Below are 26,874 nucleotides of genomic sequence, written 5' to 3'. Positions count from 1 at the left end.
TTGTTAACATTTATAGCATGGTGCCCGCGCAAACGCGGCGGCGGTGACGACAATGTGGTGGTGACGGGTGACAGTGAGTGGATGGTGGTGACGACAAATAATGTAGTCTATTAGGTTAATGTAATTATTTTAAGACTTGAGGGACTGGTGGTGTAATTTATTTCATTAAGGGTATCTTAGGTATATTAGTGGAGATAATTAAATTAGTGAATAAAATAAAGAAGATGGGTAGAAAAAAGATTAAGGGTATTATAGTCATATTGCATAGAGTAATTTCAACATTTCCATAAATAAAGAGGGTTATTCTTTTTATATATAGGTATAGATAATCACTTACTTTCCCACTTAATATAAAGAATACTTGCATTAAAAGAAATCACTTTACTTTTTATACCAAATATCATCAAACAATTTATATTTTAGTACTATTTAATTTGTGTTTCGTTGTTAAATTTATTGCATATTTCGTTGTTCAGTATACAATTTAATGATAATTTTTAAAAAAAAACTAATTTAGGTGTTCGATTCACACGAAGAATTGATCAACTGGGCCAAAAGTACAGCATTGCAGCTTGGTTATGTGTTAATCAAACGACGAACAAATTCCAACTTAGTTGGTGTAAAAAATAAAGTAACGATAATCTGTAATCTTTCTGGGAAAAATGGATGATAGGATAAGCGGACTCGTTAAAATAACACTTAAATGTCAGTGCCTCTTTTAGATTAATCGGCCGTTTAACTAATGATGGTTGGAGGGTAACTGTTATAGACGACACACATAATCACTATCCAGCTGAGAATCTAGAGGGTTACGCGTACGCAAGAAGGTTGACTGAAATGAGAGATCATTTCTGGAAGATGAATATCATCGCGGTACTACGCCCCGTAAGATGTTAAAGCTATTGAAAGAAAGATTTCCAGGAAACTTGACCCGCAGCGAAGACATTTACAACTTCCAAAAAGTTATGCGGAAGAAGGCGGCCGAAAAGCATGGAAACACTCCAATGCAGGTTTATTATATAATAAATTTACATATCTTTTTATTTATTTACTATGATAGAGTATCTGAAGCGACATACGTACGCCATATTGTTCAACCGACACAGGTTATGTTCAGCTTGCTTAAGGAACATAATTACTTGTATTATCATACAACAAACAGTGTATCTGGTCGGTTGGAAAATCTGTTTTTTATACATCCGACATCGTTTAAGTTGTGGCGTGCATTTCCTTATGTTATCCAAATAGACGCCACGTAAAAAACCAATTTGTACAACATGTCGTTGGTCGAGATCGTTGGAGTCACTCCAACAAACAGGATCTTTAGCATATCATATGCGTTTATCATAAGCGAACAAAAGCATAATAATAGATGGGTGTAGGGGTGTTTGAAGTCAACGTTAGGTGAAGGGTTTGCTGTGCGCGTGGTACTGACGGACAGGGATCCGGCGCTAATGAAAGCATGCAAAACCGTTATGCCGGAAGCATACCATTTACTGTATAGAGTTCACATATGGAGGAACATAGACAAATTTAGCATGCCATCGTTAAAAGGGGGAGGGAAATGGGGGCATTTTTATGGATGGTGGAAAAAACTTTGCGAGTCCCGCACACTAGAAGAGTACACCAAGAACGAAAAAGATATACCCACACTAAAAGAGAAGATGGGTCCCCGTTTAGACAGTAAGTGAAGTGCACATGAAGTTTTTTATTTTTTAATTTTTGGTAAATCACATATATCCACACAAGCTAACCAAATGTTAAATTGACTCAGGTTTACAAGCTAACCAAATGTTCAATGTCGAACAAATCCACCAAGTCCACGTCCTTGTTATTTTCAACCTGTAAACACATCAATTTATCATAAGAATATACATTCTTTAACTTATACTTTTAAACACAAGTATATATATATTTAATACTTATATATTTCATAACTAACCTTCTCCTGGTAACGTACTCAGAGTAAGACTTACGACCATGGGTCCCCGCAAGAACGTGCTTGCCCCTGTTCGTGCTGTTTGTCTCCGACTTCTTGACCCAGTCCTCCCTCTGGTAATACCCCAACAAAGCTCTCCAGTCCTCCTGCGACATACCCTCTGGGGAACAGCTTGTTCCAACTGGGGAACTCTTGAACTGGCTCTTTCAGAGCCGATACTGAGCAGTCCCTATCGACACACAGCTTGAATCCCTGTTTGATAGGATCCTCGGGGTTAGGAATATGAATGAAGTGGTCCAATTTGAACCGAGTCTGCAATTTATAAAAGTAAAAGTTAGCGAAATTAAAAATGTATACAAACATCAAAGAAGAAATTAAAAATGTATACAGGCACATGGTCCCAGCAGTCGTAGGTCTGAGGGATGTGGCGGACCAGTGTGCCAATGAGGCTCTTGTACATGCTATAGTTTAGGCCCATCGCCTGCCACGTTTTTAAATTGCGGGTGTCAAAGTCTATCGACAAACGACCTCTTTTGGCGAACTCGGCCTCGAGATTTAAGTTCCGGCAGGGCCCCTTCCCCTTTCCCTTGCTTAGGGCTACCAAAAATTAAAAAGACAAATTAGTAAAAATATATTAACTTAAAATATGAACTATAAACAACCATTTTCCTTACCGCCGCTTTGCAGCCCCATGTTATCCTCCACCATGGTTTACGCGGGTCTTCATTACCACCATCACAAACGAAGGTTTAAGAAAAAAACCAAAATTATCACATATACATATAACAAAATGATCAAGGTTAAGAAAAATCCAAAATTATTAAATATTTTATTCAATGTAACTTATTTCTTTTATTACTTTTATATATATCTTTTCAATTATATTTTTTGTATATACTTTTTATGCAAACGTTTAGTTAACTTTATAACTTATTTTTTTTATTACTTTTATATATTTCTTTTTAACTTTATAATAATTTTTAGAACTCCGTTTATACAATATATATTTACTTTTATACTTTTAGTTTTATTCTTATTCTTTTTACTTATACATTTACTTTTGTTGTATACTAATATAGTTTACTTATATTTTTTTTTGTACGCAATGTCTAATATTCTTTTTATACTAGTATACTTTACTTATATCTATGTTTTTATGTAAACTTTTTAACTAAATTTTTTACACGTCATATTTTTTAACTTAATTTTTATAAATAGTTTATCTATATTTTTGTTGAACTAATTTTTGTACGTCTTAAGTAGTTTATTTAATCAATATTTTTACATAATCTTGGCTATTTAGTTCTATAATATATTTTTAACTAACTAAATTTTTTACACGTCATATTTTTTAACTTAATTTTTATATATAGTTTTAACTATATTTTTGTTAAACTAATTTTTTATACGTTTTAAGTAGTTTTTTTTTTAATCAATTTTTTTACATAATCTTGAGTATTTAGTTTGATACATATATTTTTAACATAATCTTGGCTATTTATTTTAATCAATTTTTTAACAAATTTTAATCTACGTAATTTTTCATATAACAATATATTCTAACCAAACACTAAAACACTTTACACTAATGACTAAATATTCTAACAAATCACTAACAAAACAAATTAGTGGGCTCCTAACAAATCACTAAATCTACCAATATATATATAACAAGGTCCTAAATTCTTTTATGGAGAAGTAAAGACCGTTAGATGAGTTCAAACTTTTAATCACAACCCTTTGATCAGATTAATAATAATGTTACCAAATCTATAATTACATATACACAATATTAGTCCATCTACTTTATGTATTTAGACAAAGAGCGTATTTGATAAATAAAATTCTAAATCAATTAAATAGGAAATTGTTAAATAATATATCATCATATTTAGACTTATTATTTTTAAATCATCGTGCCATATTTCTTTACTTTACATAACTAAATTTATTATTGATACAAAGTATTAATATTTAAGGTTATACGTAAATTAGAGATTCTCTTTTATTTATTTTTACAATTTATATCTATAAAATAATAACTAATAAAACATACTTAAAATAAATCTTAATCTTAATCTTAATCTATATATACTATAAGACAGTTAAAGTAATGACTTATTAACCAATCAAATCGTTTGATTTTATCAAATTGACTCTCGCTTATGTCATCATGTAGATAAATTATAAATTAAAAATCCTAATAATCATTATACAAATATATCATTATATTAATATTTATATTAATTTGTAGATCAAGTTTCATTAATTTATACTTTTTTGTTTTTCATCAATAATTTACACTTTTTAACCCTGAATACTTTAATTATATTTATTTTTAACCATCAACTTGAGAGAATTTTTTAAAAGTTACAATCATTTAATTAGTTAAAGAAATTTCAACATAATCTCTCAATATACATAATTTTATCTTTTTCTATATAGTAGCTTTGTGTATTAATTTTTAAAGTTACAATTGTCACTCAAATCAAGAGTCTTAATTGTTATCAAATAATATATAAACAATCATAATTGTTATATAATTAACATAAACAGATAATTGGAATTAAGCCTATTCGTGTTATAGACTTGCATCATGATTAAATACATATATACTTGAATGTCAACTACAAAATTACAAGTGTGTTTATATTTAAATTTTTAATTATTTTTCATAATAATATCACATTATGAGTAAAACTGGTTTTAAAAAATATCATGATAGAGATTTTATTATACCATATGCCTTGTGGAATGACTACGGCAAACAATTCCATCAATATGTATCAGCTAATAATGAAAGTGATGAAATTGTAATTATGTTACTACAACTTACAAAGTATAACACTTGGAACAGTGTATTTTCAAAACTATAAACTTTTATGACTTACATATATGAAAAACTGATATCGATTAATATCGTAAATCTCGTGTCCGGTGTTGGACACGGGTCTAAAATCTCGTAATATCTCTAAAAGCAATATAATTCAAACATAAATTTGCTACCATCGAAATTTTTATGTATATAAATTACCTAACAAAAACTTTTTTTTCTTTTATATCATTCACTCAATAAGATAATTAATTATATAATCATTTATATTATAAGAAACTTTCTTACATTTATTTAGTTATCTAATTGAATCTTCTTTATCTTCATTTGAATGTAAGTCGATCAAAGTAACAGGATATAGTTAAAAATCTATAGTTATAAATTTATGTGACGTTAAAAAGTATAAGTTGGAAATGGAAGATTGAAAGAAAAAAAAATATATAAATTGTCACCAACATATATAGATTATTGAATAGAGTTCAATATCTCCATAGTCTTTAAGACTTTGCCGATTCATATCATAATAGGCATAATATTTATGTGCTAGCACATAAAATACAAATAATGAAACATGAGGTTATACCTTGTAGTGACATATTGTTCTCCTAATTGATTACTTATCATAATGAACATTCCAAAACTATAAGCTGTGACTTAAGCCTCTTTCATAGTTTAGGCCTTTGAAGTGAAAGAGCGCGACTCTTTAAATTTTTATATACTTTCATAGTTAACTAAACATATTTTTGCAAAAAAACTACACTACTAAAAATCCACTATTAAACTTTATATATGTATATAATATATAATACTTAAAATAATGGTAAAAAAATAAAGAATTATAAAAATAATAATCACTATTTTTAACACCCTTTTTATATATTTTTGTCAACTTAACATTTTATAAACACTTAAAATTTCTTAAAAAATTATAATTTAATATCTCATTAACTACATATTTTTTTATATATACTAAAAATTTTTTTATATATTATGTAAAGTCTAAAAATTTAAATATAAAATATATAAAATATTAACCGAAAAAACCGATATCTCGCATACCGGTCCTTGATCGAAACACCAAAATTTTGGTCCTTAACTACTTAGGCTAAAAAAAAAAGCCATAATACAACTTCTAAGCAGCCTGCAAACAGCCCCTAAACATCATCTAAAACAGCAAAAAAAAAAAAAAAAACAGCTATAATAAAGCTTCTAAACAGCCCCCAAAAAATCTACAAAAGACAACAACAAAAGATAGCTATAATGCAGCTTCCAAACAAACAATTCACGGCAATACACTAGCATAAAAGATAACAAAAAAAAACCTGTAGAAAAAAAAGCAATAACACAATTTAACTTCCAAATAAAAAGACGGTTCTTTTCTTTTAACATATCTTTCCATTTGGCTAGCAAATAAAAAAATCATCTATGAATTATACAAATACACAAACTGTTGCTATTATTCTATTAGCTATTATTTTATTAGCTAATATGAAACAAATGAACAAATTAGAAACAACAAATAAAGCCTTTAATAAATCAATAATTTTGTTAATCTATTCCGAGTTTGCCACTAACTAATAGATATAAATCAACAATTAGATTTCTAGGTTATGAATTAAGTTAGAATTTCCACATACCTTAACCTTATTCAGAAAATCAGAAGCAAGATTAACTACTTCGAGTACATGAAAGAAGGATGTAGAAGAGTGAAGAGGTTAAGGAAGTATATTACGATCGGCCTTTGTTAGTTTTACTATTGATTTTCTTTTTCTTTTTTCCTTTTCCTTCGCACTTTACGACGCACGTAACATTTTGTTGTCATTATTTGAGTTACTTAGTTGGGCTGAGGGTACTCTTAGTGAATTTGGGCTATCACGAAAAGTTTTACAAAATCTTACACTAGCAATTAATAATTATTTGGGCTCTACAAGGGGCATTACCCCCCGCTCACACAACACTACATCCGCCCCTGGAAAGCAATGTTTCTTTTAATAAATTTCTAAAACGACAACGTTTAGTAGTCGTTCATTATATCTTGTGTTATGATATTATTGGAGTCACACCCATGTGTTAGCCCCTATTTTTAAGGGTGTGACAACAAAGATGCCCAGCAATCATATTTGAATGGAATAATTAAGATCATCTTTTATAGAAAATTTAACTTTGTGATGTTGCAAGGCAAGATTGACATTAGCTTTAACAATTGAACTGTTAATATTGATTTAGTTTATTCATCTACTTACTTAAAACATCCGATAAGCTTTTTGATTAACAGTTTACTACTTAATTTATCGACTTACTGAAATTTCAAAAGGCTAATAAAGATTGTTTAGTGCTTATGGGCTTGCGTTGGCCTTATCGCAGTCCTTATGTTGATGAACTTAAAACCTTTTAAAAAGGAAGGTTATGGGCTTTTTAAATTTCTCTAAACAGCAGCGGAGCCAATGGGGGGACTAGCGGGTGCTTAGCCCCCTAACAACCATATAATCGCCGGAAGTTACAAGTAATACCGAAGAGATTGGGGATTTCGCATGTGTCAAGCCACCCTCAACTTGCAACCCACCTTTTTAACATATATACTTTTATGTCTTCTTGTATGCAAATGAAACCACCCAAAAGTAAAAGCTCTTTTTTTTGTTGTTTTCCGATCCGATTGCGTTGCAAACTCAAAGTTACAGATGATAAAATGAAGATGAGATGACTTTTGAGTCATAGATATTTTACCATTTTCATTTAACCCCCTTAACTATTATACATTGTTTTTCTAAACCTTGTACTCGTAAAGTTTATTCAATTTTAAATTGTTACTTGTATGAATTCTATTATAACTATTATGAATTTTTTAGGTAATACTCGTATGTTTTTAATTAAAAGAAGCCATTAATAATATTTGATTTTGATACATATATTAATTAAAAGTGAAATAACCAGTTACTTACCAATGAAATAGAGTTTTTAACATAATAAATTAACGTTCAAGCATAAGCTAGTAGTATCATAAAATAAATCCACGCGTAGGTTCGCTAGATATTGTATGCGCTTTTTGAGGCTCGAGCCTCCTCAACGTTAAATCCCGGCTCCGGCTCTGTCTCTAAAGGCATAAGTCATAGAAGATTGTTTAAATCCAAGTAGATGACGATATCGTCATCATGATCTTTTGAGAGGGGTTTAGTGCAAAAAGATTGCTCGGAAGGCGGAATCAAACACTATTTTTAGCCTGTTGTCACACTTATAAAAGATCAACTTCTAAGTTACACCTCTGTTCTAAAAAGTGGATACATTACGATTTCAATCAAAAGTATGTATGTATAATTTAAAGGTGGCAAAGGTGGGTGGGTCAATTCAAAACCATCTTTTTCTTGTGAGTCTAAACGCATTGGTTTCTAAAAACAATTTTTTCCCCAAATCTTTCAACCTTTTTAAACATAATTACCGTGTCTAGATATAACAAGCATCATATTATTTCAATAATAATATATTTTTTTAAAGGTTCTATGTCTTTAGATTTAAGAATATACTTTGGGCATCTTTTGACCCATCTAAACTATTTGACCCGTGTAATCTAATTTTTGAGGTTCTATGTCTTAAAGAATATACTTTGGGCATCTTTCGACCCATGTAAACTATTCGACCTGTTTTTCTCTTAGCTATTGTTTATCATTATACATGTTTGAAATTTGACATAAGAAATATAGCCCATGTTAACCATTTCATAAGTAATTGGTTCAAATTTGTCTAATACAGTTTTTCAAATGAAGTACCAACCATTTTGTAACACCAGTCTGCCTTTGCTCTTACTAACTCCAACAAGGCTATGTCGGGTCCATAATTGTAATGGTCGGCCAGAAGTGGGATGTCAATAGCATTAATGGGAGATACATGAGCACCAGGTTCATTATTTCTAATAAATGTGTAACTTAAGCCGTTTTAGTGTTGTTATAAATAGAGCTATGATTTGTGATAGTGTTTTTGGCTAATTTTGATTTGTTGTTGGTTATATACTTTGTGGAAAGAGGTTGGTGGTAGTTTTTGGTTTCACGGACGTTGGTATATAAATCCCGAGGAAACCACACCCGATCACATAATTTAAAAAGGGAGTTATATAGAACTAATGACTTTGACACTTTGTTGATAATGAGGTAATAATACACACACTATTGTAGGTTCAGAACTTTGTACATTTTACTTACATATGTTCATAAAATTAGTTAGTAATTATTTGAGTGTGAAATTTTAGCTGGAAACTGTTCTTATGCATTGGTATGTTAGGACTCCAAATGAGTATGTGTATGCCAAGGCTGTATAAAGTTCTGATAAGTAACTAGTATAAGTTTGTTCCTTTTCGTAATCTTGTTTGATCATCTATGCCTTAAATTGTTACAGTTATAGTTATTTGATACTCCGTGGGTGAATTTTCAATCTTATCCATACCTTCTCGGTGTTCTCTACCGAAATTTCAATCTTATTCACCGATCATTCGATCAAAATACAAAGAGTAAAAAAAATACGTTTATGATGTTTGCTATGATATTTTGTTTCAATCTATGTTTATAATCAATTTGTATAATTTCGAGTACCTAACTATGTTTCATTTCAATTTGTAGCGAGTGACATGTCAATCATAAAACAAACACAGGAAAGGGAGAAACAAAAACCTCATAAAACTCTAAGGGCGCGTTTAGTTAGAAAAAATGTTTTTAAGTTTTCCATTTTTAGTTTTCTAGAAAATGAAAAGGTTTTTTTTTGAAAATTTTGAAAACGTGTTCAAAATAAAAGATGGAGTTTTCATTTTTTTCATTTTAGAAAACTAGAAAACATGTTCAAATTCACTTGTTTTCTAATTTTAGGTTTAGAAAATAGAAAAGTGAAAACAAAAACTAAAAAAAACAGTTTTCTAATTTTAATACAAAAGTTGGAAAAGGAAATTTTCATTTTCTAGAAAAACTTTTCTAAAAAATTACTATTTGAACGCGTTTCCTGTTTTCCATGTTTTCTTGGAAAATGAAAATGGAAAACAATGGAGTTTTCTTGAACTAAACGCACCCAAAGTACTTTTTTCAAACTAAAATTCCTTCACAGACCCTTTCAAAGTTATAAACCACATTACCAACAAAACTGGATTCAAAAGTAAAATATCAGAAATATAACTTACTTTATTAAACGGAAAAATCATGGTCGAAAATATGACAGATTGATCGATGATTAAGAAATCAAATGCCATCAATTAGTTTCTTTCTGCTTCTTTTTAGATTAATAGCTCGGGATGATCCAACCTATATTTATTTTGTTATCAAAAGAACAATAAAAATAAGAAAGTGAGTAGTAGAAGAAATAGTTGTACATTAAAGCCTCGATCTTACACATATTCAAAAGCCACAAAACATAATCAAAACTCACCGAGAAAAACCGGGATTGGTAGCAGTGATGACGAGATCTCGAAGTAGATCTGGCTGTGGTGGACCGGTGGTGCGACGGGGGTGAAGGATCCGGTTGTTTGTTTGGAAATCAAAAGTAACCTAGAGATCCAGAGAGTGACCGATGGAGGGGATGATCTGATAGGGTTGTATGTGTTTGTGTGTGTTGGGGGCGAGGTAAGGAACGGTTATAATTTGGATCCAGATTTTACCCGATCGGAAATATGTCGGGTACCCGGGTCGATCATTCTGGTAGTTTCATTTTTTTAAAATAAACATTTAAGAGTAATATTCGTTTAAACATTATATTTTATCTTAATCTAATCTTATCTTAATCTTAATTTATAATATAAGATATTTGAACTAATTACTTATTAACCAATCAAATTATTTAATTTCATCAAATTGACTATCACTTATGTTATCATTTATATTAGCTATAAATTAAAAATCCTAATGATCATCCAAATATATTATTATTTTATTAGTTATATTAATTTGTAAAAAAAGTCTTATTAATTTACATTTTTTTTAATTAATAATTTATACTTTTTAGCCCTGAATACTTAATTTATATTTATTTTTAGTCATCAACTTGAAAGAATTGTTAAGGTTTACATTAAAACAAATTCAACATATGAAATATTGTATGCAAAAAATTATTTGACCTATCGCTGTCGAATCGCGACACAAAGTTTCCAACGAAATTCACCTTTCAAAAAAAAAATCAATATATTTTATTGATATGAAAGAACTAGCAAGTTACAAGTATTACATCCATAAGATAAAAGTTCAAAAGGAAATCATAAATAGGGCTATAACGAATAAACATGCAGCAAATTAAAAATTGAAAGTGATCCAGCTTGGCCAATCAATCCGGTGTTCTGTTGCTCGGTTTGATATCCATCAAAAGCTTTGGATTTTGATTTAGTTTATTGAGAAGCTGATTGAAGGTTGTTTGTTAAAAAATATCGATCGTTTTGACACCTCCAGATTACCCAACAACATGTGATGATTATCAGATTAAAGAAGTTTCAATTTGTCGGGTTGAGATAAAGATTTTTATGTATCTCAAATAGCCCTTTGATGTTGGAGGGTTTGATTGTCGGGAAATTACACCATATGCGAATGAAATCCCAGAGGAAGTTGGCAAAGGTGCAATGAAGAAAGAGGTGGTCAATTGTTTCACTACGATGGTTGCAAAGTGTACAAGTTGTCATAGCGAGTTGGACATTCATTTGTAAGATCAGCTGTCGGGATTCTCTTCATTTCGAGTCTCCATCCAAGGATATTGCCTCCAAGGGTGCAATACAAACTATATTCTCGATACCACAAATTAAATTTGATAATTTTGTGTTTTCTTTTTTTTATCAATCATCATCGACTTTATCTTTTTCCGTCTCCATCAGCAATTAACTTCTCAAAATTTCGTGGTAGGTGAAATTGATATGGGCCATGTAAGTATGACAGACGGGTCCTAACTTCATTGAAGCAAAATCAAAATTAAAATCAGATTTTATTAGCATTATTAAAAATGATTTGAAGATCAGAAAGATGCATAAATTAAGTAACCTATACAAGATATAAAAAATTTCTACCATTTAAAACCACGAACAGAATTTCTCTATTATCAGCATGAAGATATAAATTACAACAAAATGGCTAGAAAAGGAAAAATCGTAAACAAATTATATGCAACATGGATAATAACCACGGCAAATGCGTCGACTATCAGATTCTAGATGATAATGGGTTTAATAAAACTGATATTTGATGTTGCTGCCATATGACATTTGGATTATGATGATTAAATCTCCCAAACTCGGCTAATAAATGTTTGGTTAGTTATTCAATATAACATCAAGCAAAGATGGTTTCAAAACCACACCTAGCCTTTGACCATAATGGTTTATACAACGAATACTTTCTAATATTATACCCAGTAGCAAAATGCTAATTGGAGATATTATCCCATCAAAATTCCTGACGCTCCAGGAAAGGGTTATCACTTATCACCTATGTAATAATGAGAGAAACCCATAGGAATATTATAAAAAAAAAAATGCCCGTGCCTTCTATAGACCATCACCAAACACCCCTAGCAAGTTGCGGGCTAAGAAGACCCTCCAGCAACAGCAGCAACTTGCTTCTTGTCTTCACCTTTGTCTGCTTTGCCAAACTCCTCGATTAGCTCACGTTGTCGCTGTGTTATGTTCCTGTATAGCATATCATTTAAAAAAAAAAAAGGTAAACCATCTAGAGAAAAAATTAGTGGCCACGTCTACCCGTTAACCATTACTCCTATAGATGGGTCTGTTCTGAGTTACATTTTATCTCTAACAAGTCTACCAAAGTGTTTTGTTCATCAAGGTCTAAGATTCCTACTATTATAAGTTTTTAATCATATTTAACACATTAATTTATAATTGCCTAATTAAAAACAAAAAAACAAAAAGTTACTCTGATAACCCAAAATGTTTTAACCCACATTAATATAGGTTACAGGTAAAGAAATCATTTGGTAGTTGCAAGAGTTTTATGGTGTGTTACAAATGTTAAAAGTTTTAAGTACTTACCATTTCAATCTTATATTTAATACTCCAACAAAATTTTGACACACTTGTCCAGGGAAATGAATAGATAACTCTCTTATTAACAAACCTAGTTTGCTTCAAGATATGCATTTATTTGATGCCTTGCATCTTTGACCTCACAAGCAGGCTGAAACATAGTGCAACATAACTTAAGCCATATACAAAGATAGAGGGAGTATAAAAACTTACTTCGGGATGCTGACAAGGAAATGTACATATTGATTTCCGTACAAATAAGAGGTTCTTGTTTTAATTCCTGATATAAAAACAGCAAAAGATTGTTATGAAATATAATTAAAACCTAGGATAATTTTATAATTAGAAGCGCATGAGTAAGCTTATTTGGAACAGCTAGCTTAGGCATTTCAAAAAGCCTAATCCAACCAAATTTATGATACACATTTTCTGCCCTTTCAGAAGCTGTTAAAGCCTTTCACATAACCTCTATTCAAACACTTGAAAGCTCTTATAATATACAACAAGCTAATAAAGCCCTTAATTAGCTACCTAAAGCACCCCTTTTAATTCTTAATAAAAACAGCAAGTGAAACAAATCTAACCAGGAACACAATAATAACAGACGAAGATCCATTAAAAAGAATAATCAGAATAAAATCTTACCTTTTCCCTTTAGGACTACTTGATCACCTGGTTGAGTTCCTGGACGAACCTGCAAACAAGAAGATAGATGATGATAACTTAAAAACAAAACCAGATCTAAACAACCACTGTAATGGAAGTTGTCAAAACGAACCTTAATATTTACATCTCCTGTTAGAGTCGGGACGTTAACGACTCCTCCCAAAATTGCCTGCCGAAAAATGAACTCGAGCAAGTATCAGATATTGAACTTAAACGTGCATAAACAAGGCAAATAATCTTAAACTTAAAAAGTATAACATGCAAAATAGCTTAATTGCACAAAAAAGTTTTATATAACGCATCAACAAATGTACAACTTAAACTGCAATGTGTTCCACAAAGTACTTTTTTCTTCATTTCTATGCATGTAGATTACCTGAGTGATATTCAGCGTAGCATCCACATATATGTGGGCCCCTTTACGTCGGAAAATAGGGTCGTCGCGAACCTGCCATGGTTGTCATGAAAAAGATTAACCACACAAGAGGGATATCGTAAATCAGTTTAATCTTATGTATGCAAAATAGGCAACAGTCTTTGAATCTGTAGTCATGTTACTTGAAGCTACCTTGATAAAAATATGAAGATCGCCAGGCTGATCTCCATCAGGATCTGCTCCACCTTGTCTAGACATCTTTATTACATCATCTGTATCCACTCCTGAACATTTCAAAGCCCAAAAACATCAAGCATCGTACCATCTTTACAATGGATACAAAAGGTTTCAAGTCAAGTTACTCAAAAAAAGATAAAAGATCATCATAATATACCTGGCATGATGTTTACTTTTACAGTTTTTGGTCCTCTCACCACCCGCTGACCATTACACGACTTGCATAAGCTCTGTAAAACAATCAGACTTGTAAGTCAAACCTCCATTATAAATAATGTATGTCAAAACGCGGAAATACGAAAGGTGAACATCAGAAGAAGAAAAAAAAGGAAAGATAGATCTTTTAATTTCTTCTGTTTTCAATCTGCTCTGACAGTCTTACCAAGGCCAATCTATGGTTTCTCCTTACTTCATCACATAAAAAAAAGGGTAATTGGATGGGAACCCCCTGATCCCATGTACCATTGGGTACCCACTGATCCCCCAGCCAGGCTAGTGTCCAGGTGAATCTCAACCACTTAATAATCCCCTGATTATCTCAAGTTTGCCTTTGGCAAGACTCGGAACCAGGATCCCCCTGGGAAGTGGCGGTTGGTGGCCACTGGGATAATACCCAGTGGTTTACTTCATCACATATAAGCACACTGATTTCTTTCTTCTAAATTTAAAACTTTTTGCACTCCGTTGTTTACAAAATCAACTCGGCAAATTACATTAAAACAAATTCGATGCAAATTTAACTAATACTTACAACATGTATTTATAGCTTATTATTATTTACTGTGTTAGGGTTCCTTCATCTAGCTCCCTTATTAAGTTTGTATTCAATATAAATTGAGAAATACAAACATTTCCTTGCTTAAGTTGTTAAACACATAGACCTCTGTTACTTTAAATAACTAGTGTCAATTTATGGTGACAAGTTATATACTTACACAGTTAGTTGTACTGTCTAAAACAAAATATGCATAACCCTTTATGATAAAAATAAATAAATAAATAAGTAAAACACGAAGTTAGTATTAGTTAAGTAAACATTGAGCTTAGTCTTTATTCAAATAAACAGGTGGACGTAATCAATTCCAACAGAATACTTCATTTCACAAAGAAGACTATCTTCACTTTCCTTTTCCTAATTCATCACCAGAATATTATAATTTTGGTATAAATAGCATTTTCGTACACTTTAATACACAAAAATCTTATTGCAAGCAGAAAAATGTATTTAGATTATTCTAGCAGAGATTGGCAACATACCTTGACAAATTTTCCACTTCCACCACAATGTTGGCAAGTGGCCTGCATTCTCATATTACCTTGTTGAAACATTGTCTGTCCATGTGCATAGTGCGAAGACACATTTTAGCCAAAAACCCAAAAGCATTTATTTTCTGATCACAATAATTAGGTTTTAAAGATTTACTAATACCAACCATGCCTGCTCCTTTGCAACGCCTACAGGTTTCAGGCCTTGTTCCAGGAGGAACACCAGATCCGCCTGCAATTAACCACATGGTAAATATAATGCAAACAAATGTTTCTCTTTTCAAGTAATTTATGAAAATGAGGTGGACCAAAAATGTTAGAAAATTTGACTATACAGAGGATTTTTTGTACCGCAAGTGTCACAAGTCAACTCGGTATAGAAATCCACACTTCTGGTACATCCTTGCACAGCTTCCATAAAAGAAATCTCAACAGACGCCTGTACATAAAGATAACTTAGATGGCAAGTAAAATATACAAATACCACCAGCAAACATAAAATAGATCATAACCTTAGCATCCTCGCCACTGAAGTTCCGGAATGGGTTAGTCCAGGAGCCAAATATCTGATCCACCAAGGGAGTCAAAATGCCAACCAAAAACATGTCAAGTTGTGAGAGTTGTAAAATTAACCATGAAACAAATAATTAACTTTAGATTAGGAATAAGAAACGTCAACTCAGACAAGAAAATAGAAGATATATTAATAAGCCAAAGAAGTTGACTTGCTTTTTAGTATTGAAAACTTACATCAGGGAAGCCATTGAAAGAAGAATTGCCCCACGGAGCATCACCTGGACCACCTCCACCACTGACACTTGCTTCATATTGTTCATGCCCAAGCTATATAATTATGAATCCAACAAAAAAAATTGTAATAAAATAACATGCAACCAGTCAACAGCCTAAAGTAGAGGATAGCATCTTATATAACAAAGTGCAAATGTGAACCTGGTCATAATCTGCTCTTTTATCCTCATCTTTCAGAACCTGCAAAGGTAATAGACACACTATTCAATAGACTTTTTGACTTTACATTCTAAAATCGTTCTTTGTAGAGTCTTAAAAATTGTGTGGTTAGACTTTGACAACCCTTAATAATATAAAGCAACATTTTCATTTTATTTAGAATGCCCTTGAATGGCAAACAAAACAGGGGAATCTTGCATACTGAAATCCATAGCATCAATAATAGATTCATGAGATGGGTAGATAGAATATTCAACCTGAAAACCGAAATTGAGGGTAATCATTGCACTTTTCATGGACATTCCAAGATGGCAAAATATACAATCTTCAAGGGACCATCGAATATTTAGAAAATATAATGACAAAAAATCATTCGAAACTAGCAATTAAAATCTCCATATTTTTAATGTGAAGAATGATATTACAGTAAAAAGCTTTAATAACAAGAGAAACTGAAAACATAAAATACAACCAATAAAATTTACATAACGCCAATGAGGTTGGTGACCCATTAATAAGGTCTTTGACCTAGGGAGGATCCACCTGCGTTCGACTCTCACTACCCACAACTATGGGGGTAGATTAATGTGGGGGTGGGGTTTCGAGAGTCTTGGGTTCCATCCCAGACATTCATGTAATGTAGGAGTAGGAGTAGAATACTACGTCGTTTAAAAATAAGAACATTTTCATAACACAGCATTACAGCAACAGTAATGTTTGAAAGGAGAAAAACTAAGACCTCATATGCCTTCGAAAGTTCTTGAAATCTTACTTCGGCTTCTGGGTCATCTTTATTTGCATCTGGATGCCATTTCTTTGCTAGCTAGACATGTCAAATATCCAAAAATAATCGGTAAATGTTAGTAACAAATAAAAATACTAAAAGAAAAGACAATGCAATGAACATTTGCACTTAATTAAAACAACTTGCAAGAAATAAGAAAAATTAATGATAGAAAGAAACGTAATTTCTAAAAAAAATACAAACCCCGTAATAGGCTTTCTTGATTTCTGAAGAAGATGCACTCTTACTAACTCCAAGAGTATCATAATAATCTTTTGAAGCCATATAAGCTGGTAAAAATAACAACATATATCAGTGCTAGAATTTGTAAACTCCCTTATTACCTATGAAATTCAACTAATGAAAATGAAGTGTCACGGTTTCATTTTAGTTCATACGACAAGTAAACGTCAAATATGGATATCGGGCTACGGGCAGTGTACCATCTAAGAACAATTTGTATGTGCCACTTACAAATCGTATAAACAACATTTTAAACTTCAAATAAGATCCAAACCAGATCACCTAAACTTGTCAAAGTCACAAAATTTCTAAACTTTTAGTAAGACATTCACCCTAAGCCAAACTAAATACAATAAATTTACCAGTGCCATGAATGGATCTTGTCAAGCCGCAATTCGCCTTAACCGTTCCAAGATTCGCCAAAAATCTTGCGCCAACACCTGCTTTACATTTACAAAAAAATTTTAAAAAAATAGCACCCCACATAGTCAAATAACAAAACAAAAACAATAAAAACAAAAGGAACAAATTTTAACATTTATATTCAAAAAATTACCATATCTATAATTGGATGTGTTAAAAACACTATTGTGACATGAAGATCCAAACTTTCGATAACCCCCTTTAACCAAAGATTCAAATAACTGCAAAATAAAATTAAAAAAATGATTATATTCTATAAAATGATAAAAATAATAGAAATATATACAATATAGATATAGATACATACAGGGTTGTGAGAGACGGAATGGCGAGCGACCCATAAGACAAGTTTAGTTGCGTTGGAACGAACCATTAAAATTTGTGGGTTTTGAAAGATTTGATAAACCCTAGAAAAACCCCTTCAATCTGTGAAGGTTTTTGGCCTACTAATCCAGGGAAAGGTCGTTGAGCCCCCTTAGAATGAAAATATTTGCTTTTTTATTTCCTTTCTTTATTTTTCTTCTATCAAATATTTTATTATTATTATTATTTTTTTTTTTTTTTTATATTAACACCTTTTACTAATGGTTTGTTTTATTTTTGTCGCTGAAAAAAAACACATACATTTTGTTTTCTTTTGTCCGCTAATAAAAATTTTATTTTGATTTCCTTTTTGTTTATTTTACCTTAACTAAGTTACGAGAGCCAACATAAAAAGTAACCCACTTTGATATAGAGGCCTTTGTCTTAAAGAAAAAATCAAGTTCAAATCCTAAAAATAGTATTTTGGGGGGTTTTAAAATAGATGAGGGGTATAATACAAGTTGTTAAAAAAACAAAAAAGAAGAATATCCGAAATAAAGATACATTTTCAATTCATTGTAATTGATAAATTTGGTTTTGTCTATAATTAACTCCAGTCATTTTCTTGACCACCCTATTATATCTAGAATATAAGATTTAACAGCATGTAAATTTAATCCGATGTTAATTTACAAATTGACATGTTGATAAGTTTTGTTATTTTTGCATGAAGAGATAATCAGTTGCAAACAAAATATAATCACCTTCGATCTCACATAAACTAACAAATGCTTCCTTTTCTTTACGTGGAATAACTTTTGGAGTTTTGGGATCCAATATATGTTAAGTTTTAGCAATATTCTTTTAACAAAAGCGCAATCTTTGTTTTGAATTATAAGTGAAGACCTATATAATATTGCGAAGTTACATGGGCCGGGGTTGGGGATCGAAAAATAAGATGGAGGTAAACGTGATCATATGGTTGGGCTAACGGGCTAATGAATATTTTTGTCCAAATGCCATTACGAATTTATGACATGACTCCCAAACTAAAAAACAATGAAACAAAGAAAAAAAATATGTATTTTATCCGATATCTTCTTATATGATTACAACTCTTTATTTATAGAATAAAATTAAATTATGTATGAGAAGTATTTTCCATAATTACCAAAGTTTAAAAAAATATATATTAGGTCAAAATCGTGAACAAAATATGGAGTGTAAGTTGAAAACAAAAAATAAAAATAAAAAATTGAAAAATAGCTATAATAAATCTTGTTTACGAATTTAATGAATCATGAACTATCCTGTATCCATTCTCCATTTTGCACATATATTTAAAAGAAATAAATAATATTTCAATTATATTTCTTATTAAGATAAGATGACAATTTGGAATTATGTCTAACAATAGTTTAAGAGACAAATGGAAACAAACATCATTATATATAATCCTATTTTTTACACTCAGTGTATGGCTGATCATATCCAGCAATGAGCCTAGAAGGACCAACATTAATTAGAGGGTTAGTATTTAGGGGTGTATGTAACTTTTATACTTTTTTTATTGTGTGAATGTAACTTTAATTTGGTTCATTGTATGTAACTAACTAGCTAAATTGAACGATTAATGTAAAAGTGTATACATGGCACACCATATGAGCTGCCACGTAGAAGTTTTTGATTGGTCAACATAAAAATTTTACATTAATCATTCAAATTTAGCGGGTTAGTTACATACAATGAACCAAATGAAAGTTACATTCACACAATAGAAAAAAATGTAAAAGTTACTTACACTTCCAGATACTTAACCCTTAATTAGGTGGATCTTTTACAAGGCCAGCAAGGGTAGTATGGTCAAAGAGACGATGACCCATTTGAAAAACATCAATTCCAAATAGGTTGGCTTGTGGCTCAGTGCCCTTTACAGACAACGACCCACGCTCACCACCATAGATCTCCCTATAACGATGAAGGTAAATGGTCAAGGGTTCAATATAATCATCAAATCCCAATTTGCTCATTGCCCAAAGGATGTCTTCAGCCGTGATGGTCTTCCTTTGCTCGCGTTGGCATCTGTCGTTGGCTTCGCCTGTAACAAAACTAATGTACTCGGAAACACATTCTTGGACTGTCTCTTTGGCATCATCTGAGATCTTGGCGTGAGGAGGGAGGATTCTTCGCATGATACGAATCACATTTGCTATTGGCATCAAGCGGTCTTGTTCTCGAACAAGGCATTCATTATCACGTGTAATGATTGGGCTATTATTGTTGGGCAATGGTGGTCGTTGTATCATTGCCCCTGGTCATGACCAATATCACTAGTTAGTCATCTAAAAAAATGGTGTTTAGTAAATAATCATGATACAAATTAATTAGTATATAGTTTAATTTTTTTGTGTTATTCAAATTCTCATCACCAAATTAAATCAGTTATTCAAATTTTCTAGTAATAGTAAATGGTATATTGCATTATTTCTTTAGTCCCATCATATATATATATATATATATATATGTTTTTTTTTCAATTAATCCTGCAAAATTGATTGACACAATTTTAAAGATTTTACTTTCAATAAAATAGATGTTATATTTATATTTTATAATATTTGGATCAACTAAAAGTCCAAAATTTACGAATCCTTATTTTTGAAAAAACAGACATAATAAGATACATATATACATACTTATTTCGAAAATGGAGCAACCTTTTGACGAAGATGTATTGGCTTTGTCTCATAAAATGATAGAAAATGTTAGGAACGAATTGACGAAAATAGAAATAGGAAGGATTTTGCTAAATAAAGCCTTAAAGACTTTCGTTAAATTACATTAATTAGTTGTACATTTATCATAAAATTCAGATGTGGGTTTTTAATATGGAAATATATAATCTTTTATGAGTATTTACCCTTTTTCTAAAAATAGAATTGGAAGAGTGAGAGCCGAGAGTAAAGAGGTGTGTGGGGTCAAAAAGAGAGCATGCATGAACGACACTTGTTTCCTTACATTTGTGTCTCTTTCTCCCAATCGAAAGCTTATCATGGAAAACACACTCCACTTTATATAACATCGATTATAGTTCTTTAATAAAAGAAGAAAAAAAACATATGAAACAATACCATTATCCTTGTAATAATTAACTACGAGTAGTATATACTCTAACTCTAATACCCAATGAAGCTACTAGAAAAAGGTTAGTTGCTACTTTAGACGAAAAAAGCACATTTACCTTCTATTGCATGTGGAATGGTTATTTACAAAACTCAGACAATTACCCAAAAATTTCCTTTAAAGAAACACCAAAACGTGGGCTACATTAAAGTTTGATTTAAAATCTAAATTAATTGACAAAGACAATTACCTTTTTTCCTTAAAACAAACCAAAAACTTCAGGACACAAGCCAATGCAATTGCTATAGTATATATTAAGTAAGCTAAATAGTGTTTGAAGAAGTGATACCATTTGTAGGTCGGGGAGGGGGTGTTTGGTAGCCATGGAAGCCTTCACCATTCTCCATTTTCTTTTCTTTATTTTTTTTTCCCTAGCTAATTGTGTGTGTTTTAGAAAATGAAAATTAAACAGAAGGTTGGTTGATGACATATAAAGAAGAGAACTTGTTAGAATGGTGAAAATGTGGACAATTATGATGCATACACCTGGCATTGAAGACGTAATGAACAACCACTCACAATTACTCACACAATTAAATTCACATCTTTTATTGGGTTTGTGTCATTTTGATCTTTGCTACTAGTATTTTTTTCATTTTAACGGCTATTTTAATTAACTTTAGACGGTTGAAAAGACATTAATCGAATAGATAAACAATCATTACGTTAAAAGAATGAAATAGAGATGGGTGGTGGTGGTGGACCGGTGGCGATGCAAGTAATCTGTAATTGAGGTAGTATAATTTTAAGAATTAATGTAAATAGGTGTGAGATGGGTGTACCGATTACTCTATACATCTTAAAAGTGTAACTTTTTAAAATGAGTATATAATTTTTATATAATAGTGTATATATATATATATATATATAAAAGTATTAGATTACCAATTGATTGTCACTATGTGACCATATCATATGAGCCACATATAAAGGCTGCAAATCAAAATGGTATATTGAACCAAAATGTTCCCACATGTACATTTTCTTTTTGGTATATAAATTTGTAAAGCACTACAACAGTACGAGACATATATCGGCTAAAAACTCTAGTTAAGCTTGCCGTGAAAGAATGGAATCTTGACAATGGGTATGGGTCCCGAGTCCCAACTTACAATTGGCATATTTTATACTACAAATGCACATTTACATATATTTATAGTATTTCTATACCCAAAAGAAACATAACTCTTTCCTTTAAATTTAAAAACTTAATATGTCTAATTTAATTTCCATCTTAATACATGTTTATTCTTATTTTATAAACTGTAACTAAAATGTCCTTAAAACAAATTCAACATCTATCTCTCCCTCACGCAAAAACATACAGCAAAAAACTCTAATTCACAATTCGTCTCCCTCCTCCCTCTCTCACATCAATCTAGTTATCTATTGATTATTTTGTTTTGTATGAGATAACATTGACCAATCACTAGTGCACATCCTTCCGTTGCAAGACTGCAAGCTAGGCACCTCTGGAAAATAAACTACCAGTACTAACTAAGATTCTATATATTGGTTTTTTTTCTTTTATTTGTAAACAACAATTAATTATCATCTATCAATGAAAGAACTTGTCATCAAATTCTTTTTTGCTTTTCTCTTTTCTATTTTTTTCTTTTTGCTACCTTAAAATTGCATGTAAAACTTTTGGCATTTCGCATCTAGTTGGGATCCACACAATATACATACAAACTAGTCTTCAGCCTCGTCATTTGAACAAATAGTCTCAATATATATGTATATATATATATATGAGAAAATGAAGTATGTGGTTGTTAGACACCCAAGTTTGGGTGTAGAACCTCTTACATACTAATTTTTTAATAGATCTATAGATATTTGGCCCCTTATGCTTTTTATGAATTAAAAAAATAAAATGTGAGGAGTTCTACACCCAAGATTGGGTGTCTAACAACCACATAAACCCTAACCCCCCTCTATATATATATATATATATATATATCAAAAATAAATATCAAAATAATATATAACAAAACAGGTGAAAATAACAAAGCATAAAATAAAACAAATTTAAAAGAATAAACCCATTTGTAGTAAAAGAAGAAGACATAATCAAACTATAATTGAACAAACTAAATTAAAAGAGATGAAAAATAACAATAACATAAAAATTCAGTATCAAATATGAGTAATAAACAAATACGAACAAAATATCAAAAATAAAATTTATGTGATATAAAAAAAACCGTATGTTTTTTTTTCTTTTGTAGTAGAAGAATAAGGCATAATCAAACTATATTTGACAACAAACAAAATTAAAATAGATGAAAAATAACAATAACATAACAATTCAATATCAAATAATAAACAAATACGAACAAAAAACCAAAAATAAAATTAAAGATTTTTTTTTTTTTTTGAGAAATTTACTAAACTTGATATATTTATTAAAGATAAGAAGGGGGTAATAATAAAAAATTGCAAATCATTAATAAATATTTAGGTTGTATATATGATAATTTTTAAAAAAGGGTAATTAGATGGAAATTGTATATATATTTGCTGGGAGAGTTTTAAGAATGTTATATATCTTTAACATTTAAAAATATTTGTTTTGATATAAAAGATTTATGATAGAGTTTTAAATATAATTACATATTTAATAAACATATAAAAAAAAAGGAAGAGAAAGCTAGCTAGAGTAATTTGGATAGAGTTTTAGGTTTAAAAAAGTTTTAATGGGTGACAAGTGTACCCCCAACCTTATAATATATATAAAAGAATGAAATTATGTGACTGTTATATACTTAAGCTTGGATTTTTTCATATCTTGATTTTTTTAATTCATAAAAAGCATAAAGGTCCAATTATATATTCATTATATATTAAAATTTAATTAAAAAATTAATATATAAAGAATTATATATCTAAGCTTAAATACCTAACAGTAATATATTAGATTTTAGACCCGTGTCCAGCACTGGACACGAGACTTACGACATTATTAATATTAGATATTAATGCATGTAACTTATAAAAGCTTATAAGTTCGAAATTGAAGATATAAGTAGATACTAAGTGTTCAATTCAAATGCCAAAAATGTTAAGCTAATAGAAAGACAACTAATGTAATAAAAGAATATTGGAAGCATGCACGTACCTTTCTTCATCATTTAAAAAACTTCTTTATAGACGAAATTTGTTATAGTGTTTTTTTTCTTCTCATCTTTATCACATATTTTTTCAACTTAACTCGAAGTTTAATTTATCTTTATATACATATATATATATATATTATTGGATATAGGAGTTGGTTATTGTAAAACAAATATTAAAGTAAAACAAATATGACAAAATCTTGACTCTTAGATCATGGTTAAATTGATGCACGAACAGTCACGAATCAATTGATGCACGGTGATTTTCAGTAAAGAAAAACTTATTGTTTTATTTGTTTTACTTTAATACTTGTTTTAATTTACTTAAAACCATTGGATATATATTAATTATTATTTTATTGGATAAATATTAGCTAGCATTCTAGCGGATATATATTATTTATTATTATTTATTCATTATGTTAAAATTATTGGGTAAATAATATAAATTTGTAATAAAAAATTAAAAAGTGTAAATTAAAGTCAAAATTGAAAACAAAAGTCAACATTAAGAAATTGAGAATTATGATTGGTCGATAAATTATTAGAGCACTTGTACTTTAATATAATAAAAGATTTATTTTTCTCCCACGATAAATATATGATTCCTTGCAGAGCAAGCTCATTCATGAAGACTCTTCTTTGTGGAATAGTTGAAAGGGGAAATGTTAGCTACATTACAATGTAGCCTATTAACTACATTATTTCAATAAAAAATGCATGTATCACCCCCCCCGTTGGAAAAGTTATTTGTATTAATACGTAACATGTTATTATCTAGTGCTATATATATTCACTATCTTTTCGAAAGTCAAAAATAGAACACATGAAACTCAAATACTTAATACTTTATACTTGCTAAATAATTCAACGTTGTTTAATTTAATTTATCTCCCCATCTAAATATGTACAATTTTAATAAGTAATCTGAAAAAACTGTAACACTTGATGACATGTAGAATACGCTAATGAGAAGTAGTTTTGCTAATAATCCAACTAGCTAATTACTAGTCAAAAGTATATCGCATCGTATCTTTATTTTAAGACTTTTTTTTTTCTGTTTATTGCTGTTGATCGAAGTAAAATTTTTTAAATGAATTAGGTAAAACCTTTTTTAAATAAAGTATAGAAGTTGAGTGATCCAAAATATGTAGCTCTATCGAATTAACTAGATTTTAGACCCGTGTCCAACATTGGACACGGGGTTTACGATATTATCAATATTAGATCTTCATACATTTAATTCATGAAATCTTATAAATTTGAAGATATACGGTCCTAAGTGTTATACTTTGCAAGTTGTAGTACAATAATCATAGGTTTTCTAAGTGTTATAATTTGCCAGTTGTAGTACACTAATAACAGGTTCATTACTGTTATTATTAACTGAGATATATTGATGAAATCATTTGTCGTAGTCATTACACAAGGCACATGCTACAATAATTTTCATATTATATAGTTTTTCGAAACCAATTGTACTCATAATGTAATATTTTAATGAAAGATAATTAAGAATTAAAATATAAACATAATTGTGATCATGTACTTGACATTCAATTATATGTATTTGGTCATGATACAGACCCATTAACGAATAGGTTTATTTTCAATCACCTATCATATGATAATTATATAACAATTAGGACTGTTTTCATTTTATGACTAGGTTTTTACGGTCAATTGTAACTAAGCCGTAAATTTACGGTCAGAACAAAAAAAAATCCCAATCTTTTGGTCGAGTCGAGTCTTTTTAAGACTTGAAAGGACCGGGATCGCCTTGACCATTTTTTTTTTGTTGATTTTGTTTGACCACTTCCATACTTGGAAAAATTTTAAACTAAAATAATGTGAAAAACTCAAAACGCACTAATTTAAAATCTAACGAATTAGAACACCTTAATATGTTATATTAGACATATCCTATAAGTTTCAGACCTTGAAAAAGTTAGATTGAAGCTCGGAAAAATTCTGTTTTAGAAACCGCGAGCACGGTCGCCTGTGATCTGCAGCTGTACTCCCAGAAAGTTGAACGCCAAGACGAAAATACCGCAGACGCTGAGCACGGTCATTATTTGATAACAATTAGGACTCTTGACTTGTGTGACAATTCTATTTTTAAAAAATTAAATATAAATACTTTTTGTAACTTCTTTAAAAAATTTTAAAAAAACTACTCAAGTTGATGATTAAAAATAAATATAAATTAAGTATTCAAGGTTAAAAAGCGTAAATTATTGATGGAAAACAAAAAAGTGTAAATTAATGAGACTTTTCCTAAAGATTAATATAGATACTAATATAATAATATTTTGGATAATGATTATTAGGATTTTTAATTTGTAGTAAATCTAAATGATGACATAAGCGAGAACCAATTTAATAAAACTGAACGATTTGATTGGTTAATAAGTCATTAGTTCAACTGTCTTATAGTATTTATAGTATATAGTATATATAACATTGATTTTTCTCAAATAAAACCCTACTTGCTCAGCACGCTCAATCTCAAATTATTTAATTAAAATCACTCAAAGACTAAATAGTCA

At 30.2% G+C, this 26,874-nt stretch overlaps 3 protein-coding genes across 5 annotated transcripts; all 3 read right to left on the bottom strand.

The window, feature by feature from the left end:
* Nucleotides 1–1,688: 1,688 nt before the first annotated feature.
* Nucleotides 1,689–10,372, bottom strand: LOC122593030. 2 transcript variants are annotated; one of them, XM_043765371.1, is made up of 6 exons: nt 10,170–10,372; nt 9,925–10,045; nt 2,614–2,660; nt 2,328–2,536; nt 1,943–2,251; nt 1,689–1,842 (listed from the first exon to the last, which is right to left on the bottom strand). In XM_043765371.1, exons 3-5 carry the CDS (start codon nt 2,645–2,647, stop codon nt 1,973–1,975), a joined length of 522 nt encoding a protein of 173 aa, XP_043621306.1. In that variant the 5' UTR covers nt 2,648–2,660; nt 9,925–10,045; nt 10,170–10,372; the 3' UTR covers nt 1,689–1,842; nt 1,943–1,972. The 2 variants fall into 2 exon arrangements, with proteins under 2 accessions (XP_043621306.1, XP_043621305.1); XM_043765370.1 differs by having other exon boundaries at nt 1,977–2,251; nt 10,170–10,367.
* Nucleotides 10,373–12,013: 1,641 nt separating this feature from the next.
* Nucleotides 12,014–18,200, bottom strand: LOC122592799 (chaperone protein dnaJ GFA2, mitochondrial-like). Of its 2 annotated transcripts, none has more exons than XM_043765112.1 (18): nt 18,028–18,200; nt 17,854–17,941; nt 17,660–17,740; nt 17,259–17,344; nt 17,010–17,093; nt 16,253–16,291; nt 16,052–16,144; nt 15,814–15,867; nt 15,653–15,740; nt 15,469–15,533; nt 15,293–15,367; nt 14,193–14,265; nt 13,991–14,082; nt 13,799–13,870; nt 13,535–13,591; nt 13,402–13,450; nt 12,970–13,036; nt 12,014–12,402 (listed from the first exon to the last, which is right to left on the bottom strand). In XM_043765112.1, the coding sequence occupies exons 1-18, from the start codon at nt 18,091–18,093 to the stop codon at nt 12,300–12,302; spliced, it is 1,332 nt and encodes a 443-aa protein (XP_043621047.1). In that variant the 5' UTR covers nt 18,094–18,200; the 3' UTR covers nt 12,014–12,299. The 2 variants fall into 2 exon arrangements, with proteins under 2 accessions (XP_043621047.1, XP_043621048.1); XM_043765113.1 differs by having other exon boundaries at nt 17,660–17,737.
* Nucleotides 18,201–19,843: 1,643 nt separating this feature from the next.
* On the bottom strand, nt 19,844–20,329 carry LOC122592187 (nuclear transcription factor Y subunit B-6-like). Its single transcript, XM_043764388.1, has one exon. The coding sequence runs from the start codon at nt 20,327–20,329 to the stop codon at nt 19,844–19,846; it is 486 nt and encodes a 161-aa protein (XP_043620323.1).
* Nucleotides 20,330–26,874: the final 6,545 nt, after the last annotated feature.

Source organism: Erigeron canadensis, chromosome 3 (genome assembly GCF_010389155.1).
Source record: "Erigeron canadensis isolate Cc75 chromosome 3, C_canadensis_v1, whole genome shotgun sequence".
Lineage (NCBI taxonomy): Eukaryota > Viridiplantae > Streptophyta > Magnoliopsida > Asterales > Asteraceae > Erigeron > Erigeron canadensis.
Note: the sequence above shows the minus strand (reverse complement) of the source record. Positions and strands in the feature narration are given on the sequence as shown.